Source organism: Sminthopsis crassicaudata, chromosome 1, assembly GCF_048593235.1.
Source record: "Sminthopsis crassicaudata isolate SCR6 chromosome 1, ASM4859323v1, whole genome shotgun sequence".
NCBI classification, from domain to species: Eukaryota; Metazoa; Chordata; class Mammalia; order Dasyuromorphia; family Dasyuridae; genus Sminthopsis; species Sminthopsis crassicaudata.
Window position 1 is genome coordinate 634,716,557 of NC_133617.1, and position 23,987 is coordinate 634,740,543.

Genomic DNA, 23,987 nt, shown 5'->3' on the forward strand with positions numbered 1-23,987 from the left:
ATTGGGATTTGGCATCAAATATTGGGATTTGGCACCAAATATTGGGATTCAGTTATGTGAAGAATTCACAATGGCCATTCTCTTTGCCAAAAAGGACATTTACTTAGGAGAAGAGGTTACAGATAAAATGAGGAGATATAGTAGACACCAGGTATGGTAAATATGAAATCAATTTGAGAGAGCATATACTTATCAAAGAAAGTGCTTTTAATGATTAACAATATAAAAGACAAGTTCTCTAGTAGAACTTACAGTTAATCAGAAGAAAGGAAATACTCCATGAGGTGAGAGTATAGCATTGACTGACAGGCTAAATCCATAGAAGAGTTTTAGTGCCCTAAAATAGTTAGGTATAAGAAATAGAAAAACACCTCGAGGTTTGGGGGAGGGATGAGAAGAAAGATATTAAGAAGTAGAATGCAGGGCAGGCTAACCCAAAAGGGATTCAGCAAAAATGGCATGAGCCTTAGGCAAATTTATAGGGGAAATTTAACCTTTGAGTTTTGATATAATTTGTCTTTCTGATTAGTTACAGTAAAGTGGGCTTACCCAGGACCTTTACAGGGAGAGAAGGACTGTAAGGTTAAGCTGATCTCCATTAGTGCCCTTCCCTATTTGCCTCAGGGAATAATCTTATGAGTATTTCAGGCTTTCTCTGCCAATCCCACTTTATAACCCAGGATCTCATCAGTATCAAATAGTTTTGATTGTTTCTGCTTTATTGTATAATTTGAAATCTGGCTTTTTCCTCGGCATTTCTACTTTATTTCATTTAATTTTCTGTGTCTTTTATTCCTCCAAATAAATTCATTGTACAATACACTATAAAATACCTCTTAATAGGTTGGATTGGCATAGCCTGTCATCCTGCCCTTGAAAGATAACCTAGGGCTACCAGTTCCTGGATCTGCTCCCAGACCCCATCATTACTACTAAATCCATAAATTAATTTAAGTAGGTATTATATTTTTATTATATTGATACAGTTCAATCATGAGCCCTAAATATAATGGTGTTATTTGAGTCATTATTTCTTTAAAGAATATTTTGTAACTGTACCTATACATAGATCCTTGGTGTGTCTTTGTAGATTGAGTTTAAGGTTTCATGCTTTTCTTGGTTATTTTGAATAAGACTTGCTTTTGTCTTATTTCTTCCTAGATTTTAAAATTACTATGTGGCTTTATTTTGATTTCTGCTACTTTACTGAAACTGTTTCATTTTCTTGCTAGTTTGCTAAGATTTTTTTAAAGTAAACCATCCTGTATTCATCAGCAAATATTGACTGTTCTGTCTATAAATTATATACTTTCATTAGAAATTTATTTGTCTTATGAATAACTATAGAAGATGGAATTAAAGAGTCACTAAATATAAGCCAAAAGAGACATTGGAAATCAACTAGTCCAGTCCCCTCATATACATCAGCAAATTGAAACTCTGAGAAGTTAATTAATTTAAGGTCATCCAGCTAGGATCTTGGATCTAGGTCATTTGATTGAAATCCAAGGTCTTTTTATTTTATCTAATATTTTATTGGTACTTAAAAAGTCATCATTGTTATTTCCCAAACTTTATTTTAAAGCTTATCATAAAAAAAATCTCGTTAAAGAGGTGCTCTTGAAGACGTTTAGCTCATTTGACAATAGTCTCAGATGTATAGTCTATAACAGTTTTATCATTTGTCCTCTCAAATCAAGATTATTTGATACATGAATCAAAATCTTGACATTTTTAGTGTCATTTTCCTTTGTAATATAATTGTGTTTATTGCATAAATTATTGTCTTGTTTCCATTTACTTTACTCTGAATCACTTTATAGCTGTCATCCCAAGTTTCTTTGATCTTCATATTTATAATTTCTTATGACACATGGAAATTTGATTACATTTATATGCTCATTTATTGAGACAAACAAGTACTCCTTTTTTTCTTGTTACCATTAAAAAAAAAGTGCTGATAATATTTCTGTTTACATGGGAACTTTTCCTCTATTTTTGAATTTCCTTTGGCTAAATGCTTGGAAATATTCAGAGGATCTGAAATGTTTAGTCACTTTTCTAGTATAATCCCATATATTCTTCCAGAATGTTTGAATTAATTTATAATTCTATGTAATGTTCAGGCTAGCTTTCTGGAGGTCCTTCAGACGGGCCTTGGTCTCAGCAGGATAAACACCATGAGAATGGTCAAGAATAGAGTCTAGATTCTTTATTCTGGCGCAGTCTTGACCTTAATGCAGGAGGCATGAGAGCCACCACGAGACTGTCCAAGATAGAATGTCTATCTTCCAGTCCTTCTTAGCCTTTATATACCTTATTGTAATTACATCATTACAGCATACTGATTATGTTTGAATTTAGAAAACCATTATCACTATACTAAGTACTAAGTATATATGTGATTAGAGAACTAATATCTTATCAATACCTTGTTTCAAGTATACTTCTACAGAGTTCCAACTCTCTACATCTCCTGCTTTCTTTTGTTTTAGAACACAGGTGGCCATGCCCTCCCTTTCTTCTCAGGGAGGTGAGAATACCAAACCAGATATTGTTAGCAGGTTTCTTCTGGACTGAAGGGTCTTACTTGAAACAGGTATACATAAATCCATCAGCATGGGAGGTATTACACAAGCACATAGTAATATAACACAGATTAGTAGTGATGTAACAAACAACATGAATCAGCATGAGGAATTATATATGTCCATAAGTCCTAGAAATTGTCCAAAACCAATCTATTGTCCATTACTTCATGTATTAGGGAATCCAATGATTCCTGCAGATTTTGAAGTCCTGCATCAGTCTCAATAACAATTTTTGATCTTCACTGTCATGTTTTTTCAGCACAGTCAGTGATGGAACCATTCGATGTTTCTTGGGTCTTCTCCTTTCTTTCAAGGTTCTCTTTTTCTCTTTCTGATGGACAAGGCAAATATGGCTCATTGGCACCCATCTGATTCCTTCTCCAGCTGTATAGATGCAAGCAAATCCTCTCCCCCAAGCACTTAACCTATCTGGTCCCTTCCATTCACCACTTTCTGGATCTCTCCACATCATCTGGCAATTATCTGAAGATAGTGGAGCTGCTCACACTGGACATTGCCCTTACAGTGGGTTATAAAACCTGTCTTCCGGAGCCAGTGCATCTTTATCAAGAATCCAGAAATTAATAGTGTAAAGAGCCAAATTTAGAAGTTTTCTAGGGTTACCTGTGGCTTCCCCTTTCTTTTGTTTTTGGAGGAGTGTCTTGATGTCTCTGTTTCTCCTCTCTACTATTGCCTGTCCTTGAGGATTAAAGGGTATGCCAGTGGTATAAAAAATATGATACTGTGCACAGAAGTGTGCAAAATATTTAGAAGTATATGCAGGTCCATTATTTGTTTTTATTGCTTGTGGCACACCCATGATTGCAAAAGCTTGTGTAAGGAATTCAGTGACCACTCGGGCTGTCTCTTTTGCTGCTGGTATTGCAAAAGTAAATCCTAAAAAGGTGTCTATTATAACATCGATAAAAGACAGACAACCAAAAGATTTATAATGGGTCACATACATTTGCCAAATTCCATTGGATCTCAAACTACAAGAGATTTTTCCTGTAGGAGCATAGAAAGGAAGGTAAACTGTACAGGCTTACTATGTTCCTAGCTTCCTCTTTTGTTATTCCATACTGCAAATGTAAAGCTCGAGCAGCCTGATAATATTTAGAATGAGATTCTTGGGCTGCCTGAAATAAAGGAGTATTGGGTAACATGGTTAGAAGACTATCTGCTTTTGAATTTCAATAAAAAAAAATAGGACCTGGAAGTCCACTATGAGAGTGGACATGCAAAATATAAATTTTACCTGGATGCTTTCTCACTTGCTCTTGAAGTTCCTTAAAGAGCTGATATATATTAGAGGCTACAAATTTTATTTGGGCTGTGGCAATTCTTTGTACCACACCTACTGAATAGGCCGAATCAGATATTATATTTATATCTCCTAGATAATAAGTGAGAGCTAGATGTATGATTGCATACAATTCATTCTGCTGAGTGGACTGAAAAGAAGTTCTGACTACTCTCCTTATAGTTAAGTCATGAGAATATACAGCACAAATGTTATGTTTGGATGCATCTGTAAAGATAGTTGGTCCTTTAAGAGGAACTTTAGAAACCTTTTCTTCAAGAATCCATTGCCAATTATGTAATAGCTGGGTTATCTTTAATGGAGACCTGTGTGTAAAATTTGGAGCTGTGGCCAATAAAATTTGTCATTCTAGAATGGCTTCACAGCATATATTAATTTGAGCATTGGTATAAAAGGTGTATATCTTGTCAGGTCTTATCCCAGATAATTGTACTACTTGCTTAATGGCTTTTAATAAAATTCTAGCCACAAGCACTGGGTAAGGAGTAAGGCTTTATTCTGGTTGTGCTGGGAAGTTCATCTATTCTATCACACTGTGTCCTTGATGAAGGACTGCTGTGGGTGCCTCTTGTGTAGCAAAAACTGATATTTCCAAGGGTTTCAACCACATTGGAGAAAGCCAATTCAACCTCTCTCAAAGCTTCTTGAGCTTCTTTTGTAAGCTGGCATGGTGAATTTAAAGCAGTGTCTCCTCTTAAAATGTCATATAGTGGTTGTAATTGATAGGTAGTCAAGCCTAACACTGGACACCTAATGAATAGATAGAATGAATATTCATTATCTCCTATCAATTTCTGAAAGTCATTTAAGGTGTTCAATTTCTCTGTTCTTAAATAAAGTTTTTGTATAAGTACTTTAGGATATACTTCATATCCTAAATATTGAAAAGGAGCATGTCTTTGAATTTTTTCTGGAGCTATATGCAATATGTAGTTCCTTAGTGTTTCTATGGTCCCATGCTTTGATAGCAGCAGAAGCAATTTGCTCATATACTGTCAAAGGGTAATTAATCTGTGCTAATTAATCTTCATAAAGACCTAAACCTGCTATTTGATCAGAGGTGATTGGTATATTAACTCCAGTTTGCCTATTTCATTGGGCTTGTATTCTACAGAGTTCATTATACTCAGAAAGCCACAACAAGTTTTGTCCAGGTTCTAAACATGTCCTTGCTATAGATTTCCAGTCATTAGAGCTTAAAACTTCAAAAGCCAAATTCTCTAATAACATCTTAACATAAGACAATGTAGACCCATAAAGAGTGCAAGCCTTTTTCAGATCTTTGATGATTTCTAGATTAAATGGAGGTATTTTCTTTTTTCTTGACCTGAATAGTCAAGCTCTTCAATTACAGGATACGTTTCTATTCTTAAATCAGATGTATCTTGCCCTTCCTCTTTAGCCTTAATTAGGGCCCTTTATAATTGTGTCATAGGGAGTGAACAAAGCTACTGCATGAGTGGTGCTGATGGTGTCACTGCCCTTCCTCTTCCTCCTCCTCCTCCTCCCTCCAACCACGAGGAGGAAATTAAGGGAGGACAGTAAAGAGATGGGGAATGCCCTAATGGCGCCTACTCAGGTGTAACTGAGTTGTTTAAAGTGAGAAGCACAACACCCCTTAAGTTCATCAGCACTGTTCTTGTCCAATTCTCTATGTTTGTCAGCTGCTTTGTTAGAACTTGTGGGATTCTATAAACCCAATTGTATTATATTGTACATAAGGAATGTTTCTTTAGGAATTGAATCAGGACCCTTAGCTTCATAATGTTCAATTAGTTGCTCTCCACTAGTTTCCACCTATCTGGCTCTAATTTTTCTACCTTAGAGAGCCAAGGAGATATGCACTCTAAAATATTTAAGAGTCCATTGATTTGCTTCTAAGTTGCCAACAAACCTTGCTTTTTTATTAACCTAACTATGCATTCTTCATGTTTCCCTTAAGGTGGGGAAGGCTCTTTTTGTAGTATTTGCCCCATTTTAGTTGAAAAATGAAAGTGACTAGTTTACTCACTCTATTTCCTGGTCATAGGGACTTCTCCATTGAACTTGATTATGTCAGTGGAACTGGTGAATGTAGGGCCTCATGTTCAGAACCTCAAAATGTAGTGTGCTTTTTTTAGTGCCCCACATTCAGATGCCAAAATGTAATGTTCAGGGTAGCTTTCTGGAGGTCCTTCAGACGGGCCTTGGTCTAGCATGAGAATGGTCAAGAATAGAGACTAGATTATTTATTCTGGCCCAGTCTTGATGTTAGTACAGGAGGCATGAGAGCTACCATGAGGCTGTCCAAGATAGAATGTCTATCTTCCAGTCCTTCTTAGCCCTTATATATCTTATTGTAATTACATCATTACAGCATACTGATTGTGTGAACATAGAGAATCATTACATTACCATACTAAGTACTAAGTATATATGTGAACTAGAGAACTATTATCTCATCAATACCTTCTTTCAAGTATACTTCTCCAGAGTTCCAACTCTCTACAATTCTACCAGAAGTATATTGGTATATCTTTTTTCTCAAGTCAGTCCATCAGTCATTATGGCTATTCATTTTATTTTTTGCTAATTTGATGAGTATGAGATTAAAACTCAGAATTTTAAAAATTTATATAAATTTTATAAATGGAACATTTTATGTGGTTTTTGATCACTTGTATTTCATTTTAAAAAAAATCCCTGATCATATCCTTTTGGTCTATTACAGAAAGGTTTCTGGTCTTATAAATTAATTGCATTTTCTTATATATTTCAGATAACTGTTTTTATCATATTTGATATAAAGATTTTTATCTAACTGAAAACTTCTATCTTAGGTGCATTGACTTTTTTGTGTGCCAAAACTTTAATTTCACTTAAAACAAATTGATTATTTTGTCTTTTATGATTACTTTTAAATACAACTATATACTTTTTTATTTAGCACATGACCTTCCAAGTATGATATTTTAAAAAGTTTATTACTAATTCAGTTGTGTTGTGTGTGTGTGTGTGTGTTTCTGTTCTAACAACATCTAATTTATTTTTTAGGGTATCTTTTTGGGAAATCTTTTTCCCTTTCATGCCTTTTGGGAGAAAGATTGGCTTTATGAATGGCTTCTCTAACCATTTACAATAATCATCTATATAATTGAGTCAAACCTATCTTTGTCACTTTTTTTCTATCACTGTCTTATTTCTTATTTAAAACCTTTTCTATTTTAATTTCTCTTATTTGCTATTAAGTATATAACTAATTCATAAGTCCTGTGAAGTTAAAGATAAAACTTAGTTGTTCTTCTGTAACTTCACCCAGTGCCTTACAAATCAATAATTTGAGTATGACATTGGATTGTCTTTAAGGAGTTTGTGTTTGAAGATTACATTAACAATATTGGTTTCACTTATGATTTTGTTTATCTTACAGGCAAATATACTAAAGAATATTCAGCACTAGAATGGCTTGCCTCACCATGACAGAAATGGAGGAATCTGCCACATCTTCTACCCAGCAAAATGGAGATATTCCTGGGAACGATGATACTTTGAAGCAGATTGAGCCAATTCTTCAGGTCTATCTTTACCACTCTCTTGGGAAGACTGAAGGAGATTATTTACAGTTTCCAGTTGGGGAATATATTGCTGAGGAAATTTGTATGGCTGCTTGTAAAGCTTGTGGTAAGTATAAAAAAAGGCAGTTGACAAATAGCCACTTTAAGTGTGTTAATATAGAGTATGGGTTTTGGAGTTGGAAATTCTCAATTCAAACCCCTTTTTACTAACTGTGTGATATTAGTCAAGTCACTTAATCTCTAGAATCCTTGGTTCCATTTTAAAGGATAAAAAGCTTGCTTACTCCAGATTTGTATGAGAGAGAGGGAATATTAAAACTAGCTATGTAGATAACAGTAAGAGGTAGGGATATGTTTTAAACTTCAACAACTTTATATTAAATGACTATATGTCAAGATAGATGCAAAGATTAAGAAAGTGATTACTAGAATGGATTAAGACATATCCTTGCTTTCATGGTGGTGTTAGTTCAGGGTAGAGGGAAGGCAATAATAATAACTGTTTGGTAAATAAACTAATTACAACATAGAATAGAAAATAATGATGATACTAGCTGACATTTATATTATGTACAAAGCACTTTTCGTGTTATCTCATTTGTTCCTCAACTCTATATGATAAGATAGGCATAAGTTATACAAAACCTAAGGAGAAAAAGATGATTTTCCGCTGAGATTGGAGTACAAAATGAGAAATTTTATGACAAAAATATAATTTGATCTGGACCTTGAAGAACGGGCAGGATTTCAGAGTATTCCAGGCTTGCAAGCAAAGTTTTGAAGATAAGACACAACACAATAAGACCAGGAGTTACCCAGTTTTATGTTAGGATCAATGTCATTTCAATGCAGTGAAATTTATTAAGCTCCTATCAAATGCCAAGTGTTGTGCTAAGCTTGTGGCATACCAAAAATGTTAAAAGACAGTCATTGTCCTTAAGGAGCTGAGAATCTAATAGCGAAACTGCCTTCAAAAGAAGGTTCATCCATAGCACATTCTGGAAAATCATATTCTTCATCCACTTGATTTTTCCAATGTAGTTGCTTAAGGTTTTATTCTTTTGAGTCATATAGATTTCTACAGTTTTTTGCAGAGGTTGGTGATATTTTCTCATGGAGATTTTATAGAGATGTGGAAGTAGGCTTAAGGATTGATATTTATTAGTATCCTCGCATTCACCTTTTTTAATATAACATCTTTTTCCAGTCATTCTTCCAGCACAGACCCTTTTCTGTGTACTCAGTGTGACTATTTTAGCCATTTTTGTTTTCTTTAGTTCTTCATATAACACTTTGAAAACTTTGATGTTGTAGTTGATATGTAGTGGTTTTACTGTTATTGACAGGCAACAATTATTGAAATAACAGATATTTTCCATTTTTAAAGCCATTTGTTTCTTTCATTTCAGTTTCATCTTTATATATAATTAAAGTAATCTGATTTATTTGATTTTCATATCAAACTTTGTATAAATTTACTTTTCTTACCACAATTTCTTTTTGTTGGAAGTGATAGTGCTTAGAATCTCCCTGCATAATATTTTTTACAAATGAGCTTGTGATCTAAATCTATGTTGCTCTCAGCTGCTATATTTCTCTGTTTAACAAGAAGATCAAGAGTTTCCTGGCTGAAATGAATTTCTAGGGTTTTTTTGGCATTCTCATTGAGTCAGTCATCAAAATGTTAAACTAAGAGATAGTGATAGGCCCAAGAAATGTCTGTTCCTTTATTCATTATCCACGTTGAAGTTATTTTAATAAATAGGTCAAGATAGAAATGTCTGATCATTCTTCATATCCTATTTTTATCTTCTAATTTAGTGCTGATTTTGTTCTTTGCTCTAGTGTAGTAGTCTTACTATGTACAGATTATTCAGATGTCACTCCTATATCTAGAGCCATTATTTCCCTGTCTTAAGATAAATTCATTTTTATTTTCTATGATAAAATTTGGTGTTTGGAGGCAGGTTGAAGTAGTGGTAGAGAACTGACCCCAAAGTCCACAAAATACCATCTGTTACATAAATACATTCATATATATATATATATATATATATATATATATATATATATATATATATATATCTTTCTAAGGCTAAATTACAGAGTTGATATCAAATTTTTATTTGTCCATGGAATTTCTTCAATCGGAAACTACTCATGGAAGACATCTCCTTCTGTCCTTTTGTAGTAAAGGAGGAGGATCTCAAATATAGAACATGGCATATATTTCCACATTGTTTTTTTCTATGTATTGAACAGTTTTGCTGGTGTTTATTCTCTTTCCTTTTGGACTTTTTTTTTTTAATTTAGATTTAATTGTTTAAAATCCCTTGTCATATGGGATGAAATTCTGGAAACAGGTAAAGGGAGAGTGATGGGTGATGTAAAAGCAAAAGATATCAATAAAAATTTGCTTCAGGATAGAAAATATTTATGCTATTTAAGTGTAGACTTCTGTGTAGTGTATAAACTACATTTTGTGATCCTGAATCTTTTTGCCCACTTTTGTTTTAAAGTCATCAAATATCAAAGTTAGTTTAATTGGTGAGATTTTTTTTTTTTTGTAGTTTCTCAATTCATTCATCCCCTGCTTGGGGGATGAATTGGGTACTTATTATCTTTGCCCACAAATCCTCTTCTCTTTTGTACTTTCCTATTACTGTTGAAGGTATTACCAACCTCCTAGTCACCCAGGCTCACAACCTCAGTGTATATTCATCTCATCTGCACTTGCCCCATATCCAATTTATTATTAGGTCTTCTCATTCCTATCTTTGCAATAACATTTTTCTCCTAATCAATAAACTCCAGTGTCATTTTTATCATCCTCAGGATCAAATATAAAATTCTCTGTTTAGCTTTTAAATTCTTTCACAAGTTTGTCCCCTTTTACTTTGACAACTTTCATATACTTTTCTCCTTACTCACAAAATTCAGTTAACTCACTTTGCATTATAAATTCAATTAATTCAGTTAAACTCACTTTGATGAATAGTAATGACATTACAATGTGTATAATTTATAATAATTTATCTTAGAATAATTACATCATCATTTTCCTTAGTAAAATTGTTCCCTTATCAAATTAAATTAAATTCTTAATTAATGAAGTACAAATTAAAGTTTTTCATTAGATAGCCTGAATTTGCTGTTATTTAAAACAGACAAACAAAAAAACTGAGGATGAATTAAAGTGAGCATAAGACTTTCTTGTACACATTAAAAGCTTTCTTTAAGGAAAAGCCTTAGCAGACACTTTTGAAGCCTGGTAGCAAAGCTGCGTATTCAGTTGTAAATAAAGCTGATTTTTAGTTTTGAAAACTGTCCAAAAAAACTAAATTTAAGAAGTAGATAATTCAGAGGAGCATCTTCTGTACAACTATAGCAGGTATTCCTTTTTAAAAATTTTTATTCTGCTTTTAACTACTGCAAAGTAAAACATCCATGTTTTATGCTTATGCTTAGTAAAACAGAAAAGGGATGCCTACAGGAAACTGCAGTTCTCTTATATACCCTTTGCTTTCCTTTTTAATTACATGGTAGATAAATAGATTAATCATTTATTAAGTGTCTACCTTATTCATTGGAGGCAGGAATTTTTTTTTATTACTTTGTTTTCCTACAGAAAAATAAAAACGTAGTACACATAATAAAGGTTTAATTGTTGATTTGACTTGGCTGAGTTCTAGGAATCCAAACAGAAGAAAACAAACAAAATCCTCCACCTTCAAGAAACTTTCTAATGGTGGGTAGTTGACATAGTTTAAGCTTGTTGTTGAGTAAGGAGGATGTCTACCCAAAACCTATCAAGACTTCTCCCAATGAAATGAGCAGATGAAAACAATTCCCTTGGCTTTGAAGGTGGCTGAAGCAAGTATTGTGGAATCCTTAGAGCTGGTGAGACACCAAAAATACCAAGGTCATCCTCTGTATCCCAGGTTGTCATCATTTGTTCTGACTTTTGTCTTGCCACTGGACATTGATGATTTTGGAAAAGAGAGTGAGGATGAAACTGTCATTCTCTCTCACTTAAATCCAGTTCACATGCAAGTCAAGACATCAGTTATTCACAATGTCATTGATCTATCGGAAATAAAGAGAAAACAACATTCTAATGGAAAAGACATAATAATAGAAGAATTGGAAGTTGGGGGGGAAGGGCAGGGAAGAAAGAGCAAAGAAGAGACATGGATATTTAAATGTGAGACACAATTATCCATCTGGCCTATTTACTCTCATCAGGATTGTTACAAGGAGAGAATGTGTCCCAGGAAGTTACATTTCTAGTTGTCTTAGGATGCACAATCAAACCAAACCTTTTTTTCCTATATAAGGAGAAATAGAGCTATCCTTCCATTTACTAGGAACTTTTATATATTATAGGTTTTATTTTTGTTTGTTTTTGTTTTTGTTTTTTCTTTTTTTGGCAAGGCAATTGGGACTAAGTGATTTGCCCAGGATTACACAGCTAGTACATGCTAAGTGTCTGAGGCTAGATTTGAACTTAGGTCCTCTTGACTTCAGGGCTGGTGCTCTATCCATTGTGCCATCTCATTGCCCTTTTAGGTTTTTATTTTTTAACAAGAATATCAACATGGAGATCATTTCTTTCCTTCAGTATTATGCTAATTTGTTCATTTGGAAAGAGGTCATGTTGAATATCAGCAAATATGTTAATGTTTATAGATGAATTGTTAAATTTGTGGTTCTGAAAACCTTTTGCCCCTTTTTATTCCATTTCACAGTCATTTCCAGAAGTAGAGTCACACAGGACTGAGGACCATTTAGTATTTTCACCATGAATCATCATGATGAAAAAGTTGATAACCTCATGTCCAGTTTTTTAGGAAGGAATTTCCTGCACTTGCTTGGACTGGTTCTCAAAAAACATTTAAAGACTTTTTAGAACATGTCAGATTTGTTGTCTACTGTCATAGCCTATGCTACCCCAGAGTTCCCTCTGTTTTTCCTTAGACACTAGATATCTAATCATGGGCCAGCCATTTAACTTCTCAGAAACCAGGTTCTTCCCTGGAACCTGGAAGATGAGGATAATCAAACTTGTACTATCTATAGTAATTTAAAGAGATATATGTAAATTACACCCAATTCATCATTCATCTTTAGAATAGGCTTTTTTGCTACGTTACATAAATTATATTACCACTCTTTTTATAATCGTGTTGGAAAAACTCATTATATTGACGATATATATTTAAGTTAATTTCACCACCTACATACAAAGCAGTGTAAATTTACATCGATGATTAGCAGAAATGGTTTTTCTGTACAATATTTAAACTTTATTTTTAAATCTATGCTAGTCATATCTGCCTTGATTATAATTCTGTAATTTCATATTTACATTTTATGAAGTAATTATCCTTGAATCTGTTATATCAATACAGAATTAAAAAGAATTAAAAATAACTATCATTCCTGAATATGTTAAATGGATTGTGTTTAATCTTAATAAAGTAAAACCATATAATTCATGTTTTTGTTGTATTATGACATGGCATATTGTCATATTAAATTTAGTAGTGCTTTAATCATTCGTAAAAGTATGTGTTCTTATCTGTTATGTATTAGAGCAATATATCCTTCTTCCTAGAATTTTTCATTATGTATCAAAAACAATTATTACCTGAGAAGAAGAAAAATCAGATACCTGACCATTGCTTTATCTAATTTTAAATGCAACCACAGTTAAACTTAGCTTCCCATTCCTGTGCTTTCTTCTATTCAGTAGAATGCAGAAAACTAATGTGTTTGGGACAATTTTGAGTTGTTACTAAACTATCATGCTGAAGGATGTATATTTGGTTTTTCAGGTACTTTTAGTGAGTGCATATCTTACATATCTGCTAATTAGAAGCTTAAAACATATATACTTTTTGTTTCATATTTATGTTGAACAATTACTCTCAGGATTTTTCTGTTTTTCTAGGTATCACCCCTGTCTATCATAATATGTTTGCTTTAATGAGTGAAAGTGAGAGGATCTGGTATCCTCCCAACCATGTCTTCCATGTGGATGAGGCAACCAGATACAATGTACTCTACCGAATAAGGTACTTTTCCAAATAAATTAGTGAAATGCTTAATATGATGATAAGGAGAAATGGAAAGGGGAGTGGGGATGACAGATTTTCAAACTAATTACAAAAATTAAGGTACTAAATCAACAGAGAAGAAATCAGAACAAATTTCCTTTATGTAAAAGAGTAAAGAGTTGTTTAATCAAAATGCTCTAGGAATCAAATTTTATGGCTAATTACATTTTGGAGGTGACTGAAAGTTCATCATTTCTGACTATATTTGTGGAAACACAACTTGGTGATGACACTTAACAATGCTGAAAGTTCACAGGATAAAGAACATTTTTCATAAAAACAAGTCCTTTGAATTCTAAAATAAAGTTCAACAAGTAATTTTTTATCAGTAATTCATGAGGAAATATGATGGGCTTTTGCAAATACTTATTTGAAATTCAAGTAGGATTCAGTATATCTTAGTGAATCAGATTTAACTTTACATTTATTGCATCTCAATGAAATTGGACATCACATATCTACAACTCCTAGATCTGACTGTTCGGCTAGTTTCTTTCATTTTATAGACCCATATCAATAACTGCCTAATGGACCACTCCACTGGATGTCTTGTAGGTATGTCAGTTGAATTCAACAAACATTTATTTATGCCCATTATGCACCCATTAGGAGCTAGGAGCTGTGGATTCAGATTTTTATAAAAGAGAGTTGCTGACTTCATCTACATTACATTCTACTGAGGAATGGGAGTACAGGCATGTAATCAATCAACATCATTCGATCAGTACTTACCACATATCCAGGAATTTCTCTAGGTCCTAGGGACACAAAGACAAAAAAACAGCTCTGGCACTTGTGTAGCTTATATTCTATCAGGGGAAACATAATAAACTAGAGAGTATCTAGCAGGGAGGAGGGAGTCAGGCATGTCAGCTATCAGATGAGAGGTCAAAAAGTTTCTATGCCTTTTTAGAGGATGCTTTTCTTCCTTCTCCATCCCTCATTCCTGAAATTCATTTTATCTAAGAGGATCAATCCCTACCTTCCTTATTCGACCAATTGCTCCTGCTTTTCCCATGGAAATTATTTTGTACCTATACTTTTCTTTATCATATTTAGTAAAGCAGTGACTATCATTTATCTTTGTAAATCTAGTAGTAAGTAGATAATTACTGAATGAATGAAGCATGTATATGTTTGTAAACACAAATATGTACATACATATATAATTGTACATTCTTCATTCAATATACACTCATGTTCAGCAAATGTACCAATATATAAGATAACTTAGGTTTGTGTTTTGAAACTTCTGTGACTTATACTGTTTATAAATCAGCATTATTAAGTAAGTTTGTATTTTTCTTGATGTTATTGATATTGTTTGTTTTTAATCAAAAAAAGGGAGACAATTTCAAAAGTAGGTTTTTAAAATTAAATTTCAGTATGATAACAATTGTGAAAAACTTTCATTTTGGCATTTTTACTTAGTGGAATATAAACATTTTATTATTGCTGAGCTGGGTAACACAGTAAATAGACTCATCTTTCCGAGCTCCAATCTGGCTTCAAATATTAATTAATTAGCTGTGTGGCCTGAACAAGTCACTTAACCATGTTTGCCTCAGTTTTCTTATCTGTAAAATAAGCTTTCTAATTCCAGAAGTATTAATACACCATTAATTCCAAAAGCATTAATGGTGTAAAATGAGAATTCTGCAGCTTCTTTAGCAAACATATTTTTATGTTATTCTTTGAATAAATTAGCTCATCATTTTTAAAAAATTTACAAAATGTTAACCTACCATGTTTAAGAACAACTTATGACAATAATAGTGGCATTAGTTTTTTAAAAATCAGAATTTAGGATTAGACTATCATAGATTTAAAATTGGATGGGACTTCAGATGACATGTAGGCCAACTTTCTCATTTTACAATTGGAAACAAGCCCAGAGAAATTGTTACCTAAGGTCTCATATATGGTAACTGTCTTCTGGGTTCAGCCTTAAATGAAGTGTGTCTTTATTCCATTGCCTTTTTGTTCTTTCAATTCAGTTCAGTAACTGAATTGGCTATTGTGTACAGTGTACTGAGCATGCAAGTATGGAAAAGAGGTCTCCTTAAGGAGCTACTATTCTACTAGAGAAATACAACATGTAAATAAATGTAATACTAGCTAATTTGAGGAGTCATCAAATCAGAGCATAAATTCTCTCTTGGCTATTTAGTTTCCTCAAAAATAAAATGAGGTAATTGTACTAGGTGACTTGGAATGTCCATTTTTATCGCTATATTGCAATGAGCTACACCTGCTAAAGAATACCATCTACAAATACCAGAGAACTGGGCATCCAATCTTTGCTTGAGGGGGAAGCTGATATACTACCTTTCTCGGCAGTCTGCTCCACTTTTGCATGGTTAATTCTTAGGGACTTTTCTCCTTGTATTCAACTTAAATTTGCTTGCACTCATTGCTTCTAGTTCTTCTCTCTCAAGCCACAAAGAGAGCACTAAGCAGTGGGAAGGATATTCAAGAGCTAGTATCAAGAAAGAAGATTATAGAGAAGAGATGATGACTCCTGAGCTAAATCCTGAAGGAAAAGGATTTTGAGAGGAGGAAATAAGGAAGCATTGTCTTTTAGACATGAGGCAACAGTACAGACAAGAGTGGAAGTTCTCAGTACTTTTCTGTTAATTCTTCCCTCTCTTTTATACACACCTCTCCTCCCTCAGTTTCTTCACCTGTAAAATGAGTGGGTTGAATTAGATAATCTCTAAGTTCTTTTCCAATTCTAAATTTATTCAAGACCTAGCATTACTCCTATGTCATTAGTCAAATACATATTTGCAACAAATATCCTCAGGATCTTCCATAAACACAATCCAATAGAAATCTAACCAAAAGGCATTAAGATATTTTGTTTTTTTACACCACTCTCTTAGGACTTCTATGTTGCTTCCTTAAAGGTTTAGATATTTGGATCTTATGATCCTTTCAAGCCTAGATTAAAGTAATAAATAGGGAATATATGTTTAGTTACTTTTATTAGTAATAGGGGTTTGTTCTCTAAGGAAGATCTTTTATGTCTCAAAAGAATAATTTTTATTTCTAGATTGTATTGTTTGAATTTTTAGATTACTAAATAGATTTGGCTTTACTGCTTCATATTTTGTAGTGAAAAGGCAGCTAGTGAAGGAATAATGGAATGATTGTGGGGTGAGTCATTATCTTTAAAGTGCCTTCTTCATTTTGTCAGTACTGCTGAATCTGGTTAAAAAGACAGGGTTAGTAATACTCATGCTCATAAATGTTCATCAGGTTTTCCGAGTAGATTGATATTTTCTCATTTATCTTTCTTCCCAGACATCTTCTTAAAAGATACAGCTTTAAAACCTCTGATTAAATGAATATTATTCATAATGAAAATGTATTCTTATTATCTATATTAGAATCTATATTATTTACAGAATCTATATATCTATTATTCACAATATATAATTCAAATTCACTTGTGATGGTTGTTGATGGAGCCATTAAAAAAAAAAAAAAGAATTGATATGAGTTGTTTTTGTATTAGTTGAAAATGAACTCACTGATACCAATTATCTTTTTCCTAGGTTTTACTTTCCTCATTGGTATTGTAATGGAGGTAATAGAACATATCGGTATGGAATATCTCGAGGTACAGAGGCCCCTCTTCTTGATGACTTTGTCATGTCTTACCTTTTTGCCCAGGTATGTTTCCCCCGCCTTGTATTTGTGTTTTTTATAATTTGATAAACTTTTTTCTTTTGTATGTTCTTTAATCATAGCCAACTTCATGCAGAAGCAAAATTGGCACCTACCTTAATTAGCAAGGGCAGAGTAGCACATTGATGGTTATATTTTTTATCTTAAGACTGTAGATAATAGAATATATTTTCACGTGGTCTGTTAAGACTCATTGAATTTCCCGATTTCTTTCCCTTTTTTACCCCACTTCTCTTATAAGAATATTTTGGAGATTTTTAAGAAGAATCCCATATGTTATATGTAGAGTATTCACATAGTTATCTTCCAAATGGTTAGAAATAAGACAATGAAAAATTTTAGGAGTTTTGTTTTTCTACCTTATAATTCCTTACAGATGTCAGGCATTTTAAAGGATAGATAGTAAAATATGAAAAAAATATAAAAATATGAATTGTGTGAAAATTTGTGAAAGGCCATGTAAGTGCTAGTTCAATTTGGGAGAAAAACTGAAATTTAACATGTCATTGTAACTTCATCATGAGAATTCCATAGAGAGTCTTTGAATAGCCCCATTTGTATTTCCTGGCTTTTTGGTAGTGTTTATGACCCTCCCCTTCCAAAGTTTATTGCTATATAAATGAAATAAGATAATCCAATCATCTTCAGATTGCATCAGTGGCCAAGACATGCAGTAAGTACCCCAAGCTAAGCTATCTTAATGGAATCAGTAAAAGGCTAACTAACATTTTTGAATAACTGAAAGACTGGAGAGTTTTTCATTGTATGGTATTGCCCTCAGAGTACATTAAAAACAAATACATTTTCAATTGTTTCAGAGGCATTTTCAGTTTTTCCTTAGGAAACCAAACTTGGAGAGTGAAGAAAGTCATAGCAACAAATAACCTAATCTGTTCTGAATACATAATTCTGCTTGACTTTTTCAAGTCAATATGTGCATGGTGACTTAGCAAGAAAATGGCCATTGACAAATAATAAACTTTCCAGTCTTTTTCTTTTTTCTGGCTGTAGAAAATATCTGATATTTATTCCTTGTTCCCTCCCATTTGAATTTTATTATATGATTTTTGTGACCATGGCTTAAATTTTCTTGTTAGATTAAAAATTGAAATTTTAAGCTGCTAACATTGTTCACTATGAAAAATACATGTCACAGGACTTATAAAAGTCCTCATTAAATAACTTATTATTAAGACCTAAGACGTTTGTGTTTTTTTGATTACACAAGGGTAAATTACACAAAGCTCTAAAACATTAATTTCAAAATCTCAGTTGGACACAACTGAAAATGACTGAATGTATAAAGCAAAGCATAAGGAAAAGATGAAATTTTTAAAAGTTACTTAGGAAAAGAAAAAAATTATATGTATGTGCATTTCTCTTACTGTCTTTACTTGATGAATTTTATTAGTTATATATATGACAATGATATATATGGATTTATGTCCTGAAAAAACTTTGCTAAAGTTATTCATTGTTAAAGTTAAATAAACTAGCATTTCCAGGTGTTTTATTTTCTTGACCTGAAAACATTTAGCATTTTTATTTGGTGTATGAATTTCTCTGGAGAGAAGATGATTAGAAAAAGGAACAAAAAGTGACAAAATCATTTAACCTTTTTGTTGTCTGTTGTTGATCAGTCATCTTCAGTTACATCCAAACTCTCCTGATTCCATTTGAGATTTTCTTGGTAAAGATATTGGTGTGCTTTGCCATTTTCTTCTCCAGCTCAATTTATAGATGAAGAAATTGAGGTAAATAGAGTTAAGTGAGTTGTTCAGGATAAATGTATGAGGCTAGATTTTAGTTCAGGGAGATGAGTTTTCCTTATAAAATCCCAATACTGTATTCATTGCCCCAAGTAGTATCCTTTGCTGTCTGTCCTAATGTCTTTTTTTAAGTGAGCTATCACTTTGATGTTGCCTTGTGCCTTATTTCTGCCAAACTGCTCTCCAGTTATTCCCAGCAATTTTTGTCAAATGATAAATTCTTTTCTCCAAAGTTTGGATCTTTGAGTTTATCAAACACTAGATTGCTATGGTTATTTATTATTGTGTATTTTGTATCTCTTCTAGTCCACTGATCTACCACTCTATTTCTTAACCAATACCAGATTGTTTTGATGATTACTGCTTTGTAATAGTTTGAAGTCTGTATTGCTAAGTTGCCTTCCTTCACAAATTTTTTCATTGATTACCTTGATAGTCTTGACCTTTTGTTCTTCCAGATAACTTTTGTAATTTTTTTTCTGCATATAAATTTTTTTTAATAGTTTGATTGGGTATGGCATTGAATAAGTAAGTTTAGATAGAGTTGTCATTTTTATTATATTGTTTGGATCTCCCTGTGAGCAATGAATATTTCTCCACCTGTTTACATCTTTATTGTTAAAAATATTTTGTTATTGTTTTATTGAGTCCCTGGATTTATCATGACAATTAGACTGTACACAGTTATTTAAACAGTTGTTTTCAAAGAAATTTCTCTTACTGTCTTTACTTGATGAATTTTATTAGTTATATATGTGACAATGATATATATGGATTTATTTTATGTCCTGAAAAAACTTTGCTAAAGTTATTCGTTGTTTCAGTAGTTTTTTGTTTGATTTTTCTGGGGTTCTCTTAAGTATACCATAGTATCATCTGTAAAAAGTGATAGTTTTGTTTCCTCAGTACCTCTCTCTCTAATATTTTTAATAGTAATAACTGTTGTGTTTTCTCAAAGGCTTTTTTTGCATTTGTTGAGAGAGAGAAATATTAGAAAGCATAAAAATATGCTTAATATGATAAATAAATCCTTACCTATCTAAAACCAAGAATAAATATTATCTGTAACGAGAATAAACTATAAGCATTCCCAATACAACTATATTGAAAATTCTCTTTCTCTCCCTCCCTCCCTCCCTCCTTCCCTCCTTCCCTCTCTCCCTCCCTCCCTCCCTCCCTCCCTCCCTCCATTTTCCCGGAGGAAAGTTAAGTGACTTGCCCAGGGTCACACAGCTAGGAAGTGTTAAGTGTCTGAGATCACATTTGAACTCGGGTCCTCCTGAATTCAGGGCTGGTGCTCTATCCACTGTGCCACCTAGCTGCCCCCTCTAATATTTTTAATAGTAATAACTGTTGTGTTTTCTCAAAGGCTTTTTTTGCATTTGTTCAGATGATCACTTATTATTGATATATTCAACTGAGCTAATGGTTTTCCTATTATTGAATCACTTCTACATTCTTAGTATAAATCCCACCTGATTATGCCACATAGTGCTATTTTATTTAAATTTTATGAATCATTATTCATTTGGGAAATAGGCACTTTCTTTCTCTGACTTTGCTCTTCCTGACTCAGGTAATAAAATCATATTTGCATTCCCAAAGAAATTTGGTGGTAGCTTTTTTAACTCATAGTATTTATCTTGAGGACTGAGGTACATGAACCTTAAAATAGAAAAGAAATGTTTACTATTATTGTACAATGTATTGCACTTTGTCTTGGGGTAATGAGTATAAATATCTTATCTTCCTAATTAAGTAGTAAGTTCTTTGAAAGCAAGGATTGAGTATTTTACTTTTTGGTACCCTTGGTTGTGAGGCAGCATGGTAGAAGGGATAAGAATATAGCATTTGAAATCAGGAAGTCCTGAAGTCAAATATTCTTTGTAGGCATTTGCAGACTATGGTCCTGGACAAGTCAAAAACTCTCTGGAGTTGGCATAGTTATAACACAGATTTTGAGAATGAAGTGAGAAAACATATGGAAAGAGCAAATCTTAATGTTCTGTGTAAATGTTAGCTATTGTTAATTAAAATAGTGCTTCGTACATAATAGGTGCCCAATAAATATTTAGTAAATTTATATCATTTCAATATCACAAGTATATGGATTGAAAAAAACTGTGTCTGTACCTTTTTATGAAGCCCTAGTTAAAATCAGGTCTTTTCCTGCTGAAGTGAAACAAAGACATAACACTGGAGCTTTATGGCAAAATTTTTAAAAAGCACCGGTACTGGTTTTTGTTTGTTTGTTTGTTTGTTTTATACATACATATGTTTTTGAACATTGTATTTTAGCTAACAGTGTGATGTTGAAATTACTAAAAAACATTTTCCCCTATCTTTTTGTTCATTTTCAGTGGCGGGATGATTTTGTTCATGGATGGATCAAAGTACCTGTGACTCATGAAACACAAGAAGAATGTCTTGGGATGGCTGTCTTAGATATAATGAGAATAGCTAAAGAAAAGGATCAGACCCCACTGGCAGTCTATAACTCTACCAGGTAATGTTTTAAAAACCATTTTAGTGCCACATAGAAGTAAAAACAGCAAAAATTTTCATATTTTATTTCCTATTTTTAAAAAAGATCATAATGATATTTAGGTCTATACCCAGTACTAATTTTTAGTAACATTTATAACATAAGATATCTTTAGGGAATTATGAAAAAATCTTAAATGATTTTTTAAAACTTAGCTAGTTTAGTTCTTTAAATCTTTGTACTATAATCAGTATAATTACCATCAAAACAGTTTACCAACTTATATACCCTGTGAAAATTGGTGGTGAGCCCCTCCACGCTTGACTACATTGGTTTTCCAACTGCAGGCATTCAATCTATTCTTGAGGACCAAAATTCTGTTGATATATCCTTTTAAGAAATCAATATTAACAGCAACAAGAAGATTATAGGATGATCAATTCTGATGGACATGACTCTTTTCAACAGCAAGGTGATTCTAGGCCATTTCCAATGGTCTTGTGATGGAGAGAGTCATCCGCACCCAGAAAGAGGATTGTGGGGACTAAGTGTGGATTACGACATAGCATTTTCACTTTTTTTTGGTTGTTGTTGTTTGCTTGCATTTGTTTTCTTTCTCATTTTTTTTTCCTTTTGGATTTGATTTTTCTTGTGCAGCATGATAATTGTGGAAATATGTATAGAAGAATTGTACATGTTTAATATATATTGGATTACTTGCTGTGTAGGAGAAGGGATAGGGAAGGATAGGCGAAAAATTTGGAGCACAAGGTTTTTTTGTTTTTTTTTTTGCAAGGGTGAATGTTGAAAACTATGTATATGCATGGCAACAACAAGAGTATATGATGATCAATTTTGATGGACTTGGCTGTCTTCAGCAATGAGATGATTCATACCAGTTTCAATTGTTCAGTAATGAAAAGAGTCATCTACACTCAGAGAGAGGACTATGGGAAATGAATGTGGAACACAACATTGTATTTCACTCTTTCTGTTATTGTTTGCTTGCATTTTTGTTTTCCTTCTCAGGTTTTTTCTTTCTTTCGAGATCCAATTTTTCTTGTGCAGCAAGATAACTGTATAAATATGTACACATATACTTTAACATATTTAACATGTATTGTACTACCTGCAATCTAGGGGAAAGGATAGGGGGAAGGAGGGGAAAATTTGGAATAGAAAGTTTTGCAATGGGCAGTGTTGAAAAATTACCCATGCATGCATATGTATTGTAAATAAAAAGCTATGAGAAAAAAAAAAAAAAAAAGAAAAAAAAAGAAAACTATGTATATGTTATGAAAATCAAAACCTTATTTTAAAAAAAAGAAATTAGTGTTACCTCAAATGGAAGCAAGTTTTTAGTGAATAAATCTTTATTAGATTATTGAAATAACAAACCAGCTTCAGAGAATTTTATGTGCTCAGTGGACAGTTGTTAATCAGTTCATAATAGAGCAACTGCATTTTTCTATCAAGCCAGGATTAATATGAAGAGAGAATTTCTCAAGATGAAATTTTAAATGGCCTATATGATATAGTCTATATAAATTCGCTTTGAAGCAAGCTTTTTACTAAAGTCCAAGGTGTGAATGAATGAATGAATAATTATTGAAACCCTAACCTTATTTTTATTTGTGACTTTCTTCTTTCAAGTTCAGAGACCAAAATAAGCTGAAATATGACACTCCAGTTATATTTGCCAACTGTTAAAGCATTTAAAAAATTGACATATACAAACTTGAATAAAATTAATTTTATTCCTTAAATATTTGACTTAGTAACTGCCACTTCAGTAGCATCTTTCTACCATGTTTTTACATTCATAGTTTGCTCTATATCCATTTTGTTCTTAGGCCTTTGCATATCTTTGGTTTGGGAAGGTTAGAAATCCTCTTTTTCTTAAAAAAAAAAAAATATCCACTGGGGCTTAATCTGTCTAATAGTTTATGGTTTTGATATCTTTTAAAAGGCAATTACTCTAGAAATGGGGTAAACATTTGTCAGTAATTTGTCTCTGAGTGCAAATGTGATTTTTGAGAGAATTGTAAGGTGACAAGAATAGAGAGCATGACTGAGAACTATTGACCTAGAAAGAGAAAAAGGAATGGAGTGGAGAAAATTCAGGAGTGGAGGTAGAGGTCATACATGAACAATAAGTCGGAGGACTAGAAATTTTCCTTGCTCTTTGTGACCTCTCAAACCTCTCTACAACATAAATTTTGTGCCAGAGAAAATGCGGTTTTTACTCTGTGATTTACGATATCCAGAATCCATAAAAAGATGTTTTTTTTTTTAAACTAGCTTAACAACCCATTAATGAATTACTAACCCTGAATTCAGTCAGTACTACTCCCCTCACCACCTGTGCTACTGGCAGCAAGGCCAAGCAGACCCAAGGACCCTAAATGTGAGTAAGAGCTTGCAACAAAATCCACTTACCTGATCCTCTTTC

The 23,987-nt window shown here is 32.9% G+C and overlaps 1 protein-coding gene across 2 annotated transcripts in view; it reads left to right on the plus strand.

The window, feature by feature from the left end:
- The window catches only part of JAK2 (Janus kinase 2), a 135,192-nt gene that overhangs the window by 53,020 nt on the left and 58,185 nt on the right, over window positions 1-23,987 (plus strand). For both annotated transcript variants that reach the window (XM_074282849.1, XM_074282850.1), the window contains 4 exons: window positions 7,325-7,575; window positions 13,423-13,546; window positions 17,149-17,266; window positions 21,411-21,556. In XM_074282849.1, coding sequence (XP_074138950.1) covers window positions 7,356-7,575; window positions 13,423-13,546; window positions 17,149-17,266; window positions 21,411-21,556 — 608 coding nt within the window. In that variant the 5' untranslated portion in view covers window positions 7,325-7,355. The remainder of the gene's footprint in view (window positions 1-7,324; window positions 7,576-13,422; window positions 13,547-17,148; window positions 17,267-21,410; window positions 21,557-23,987) is intronic.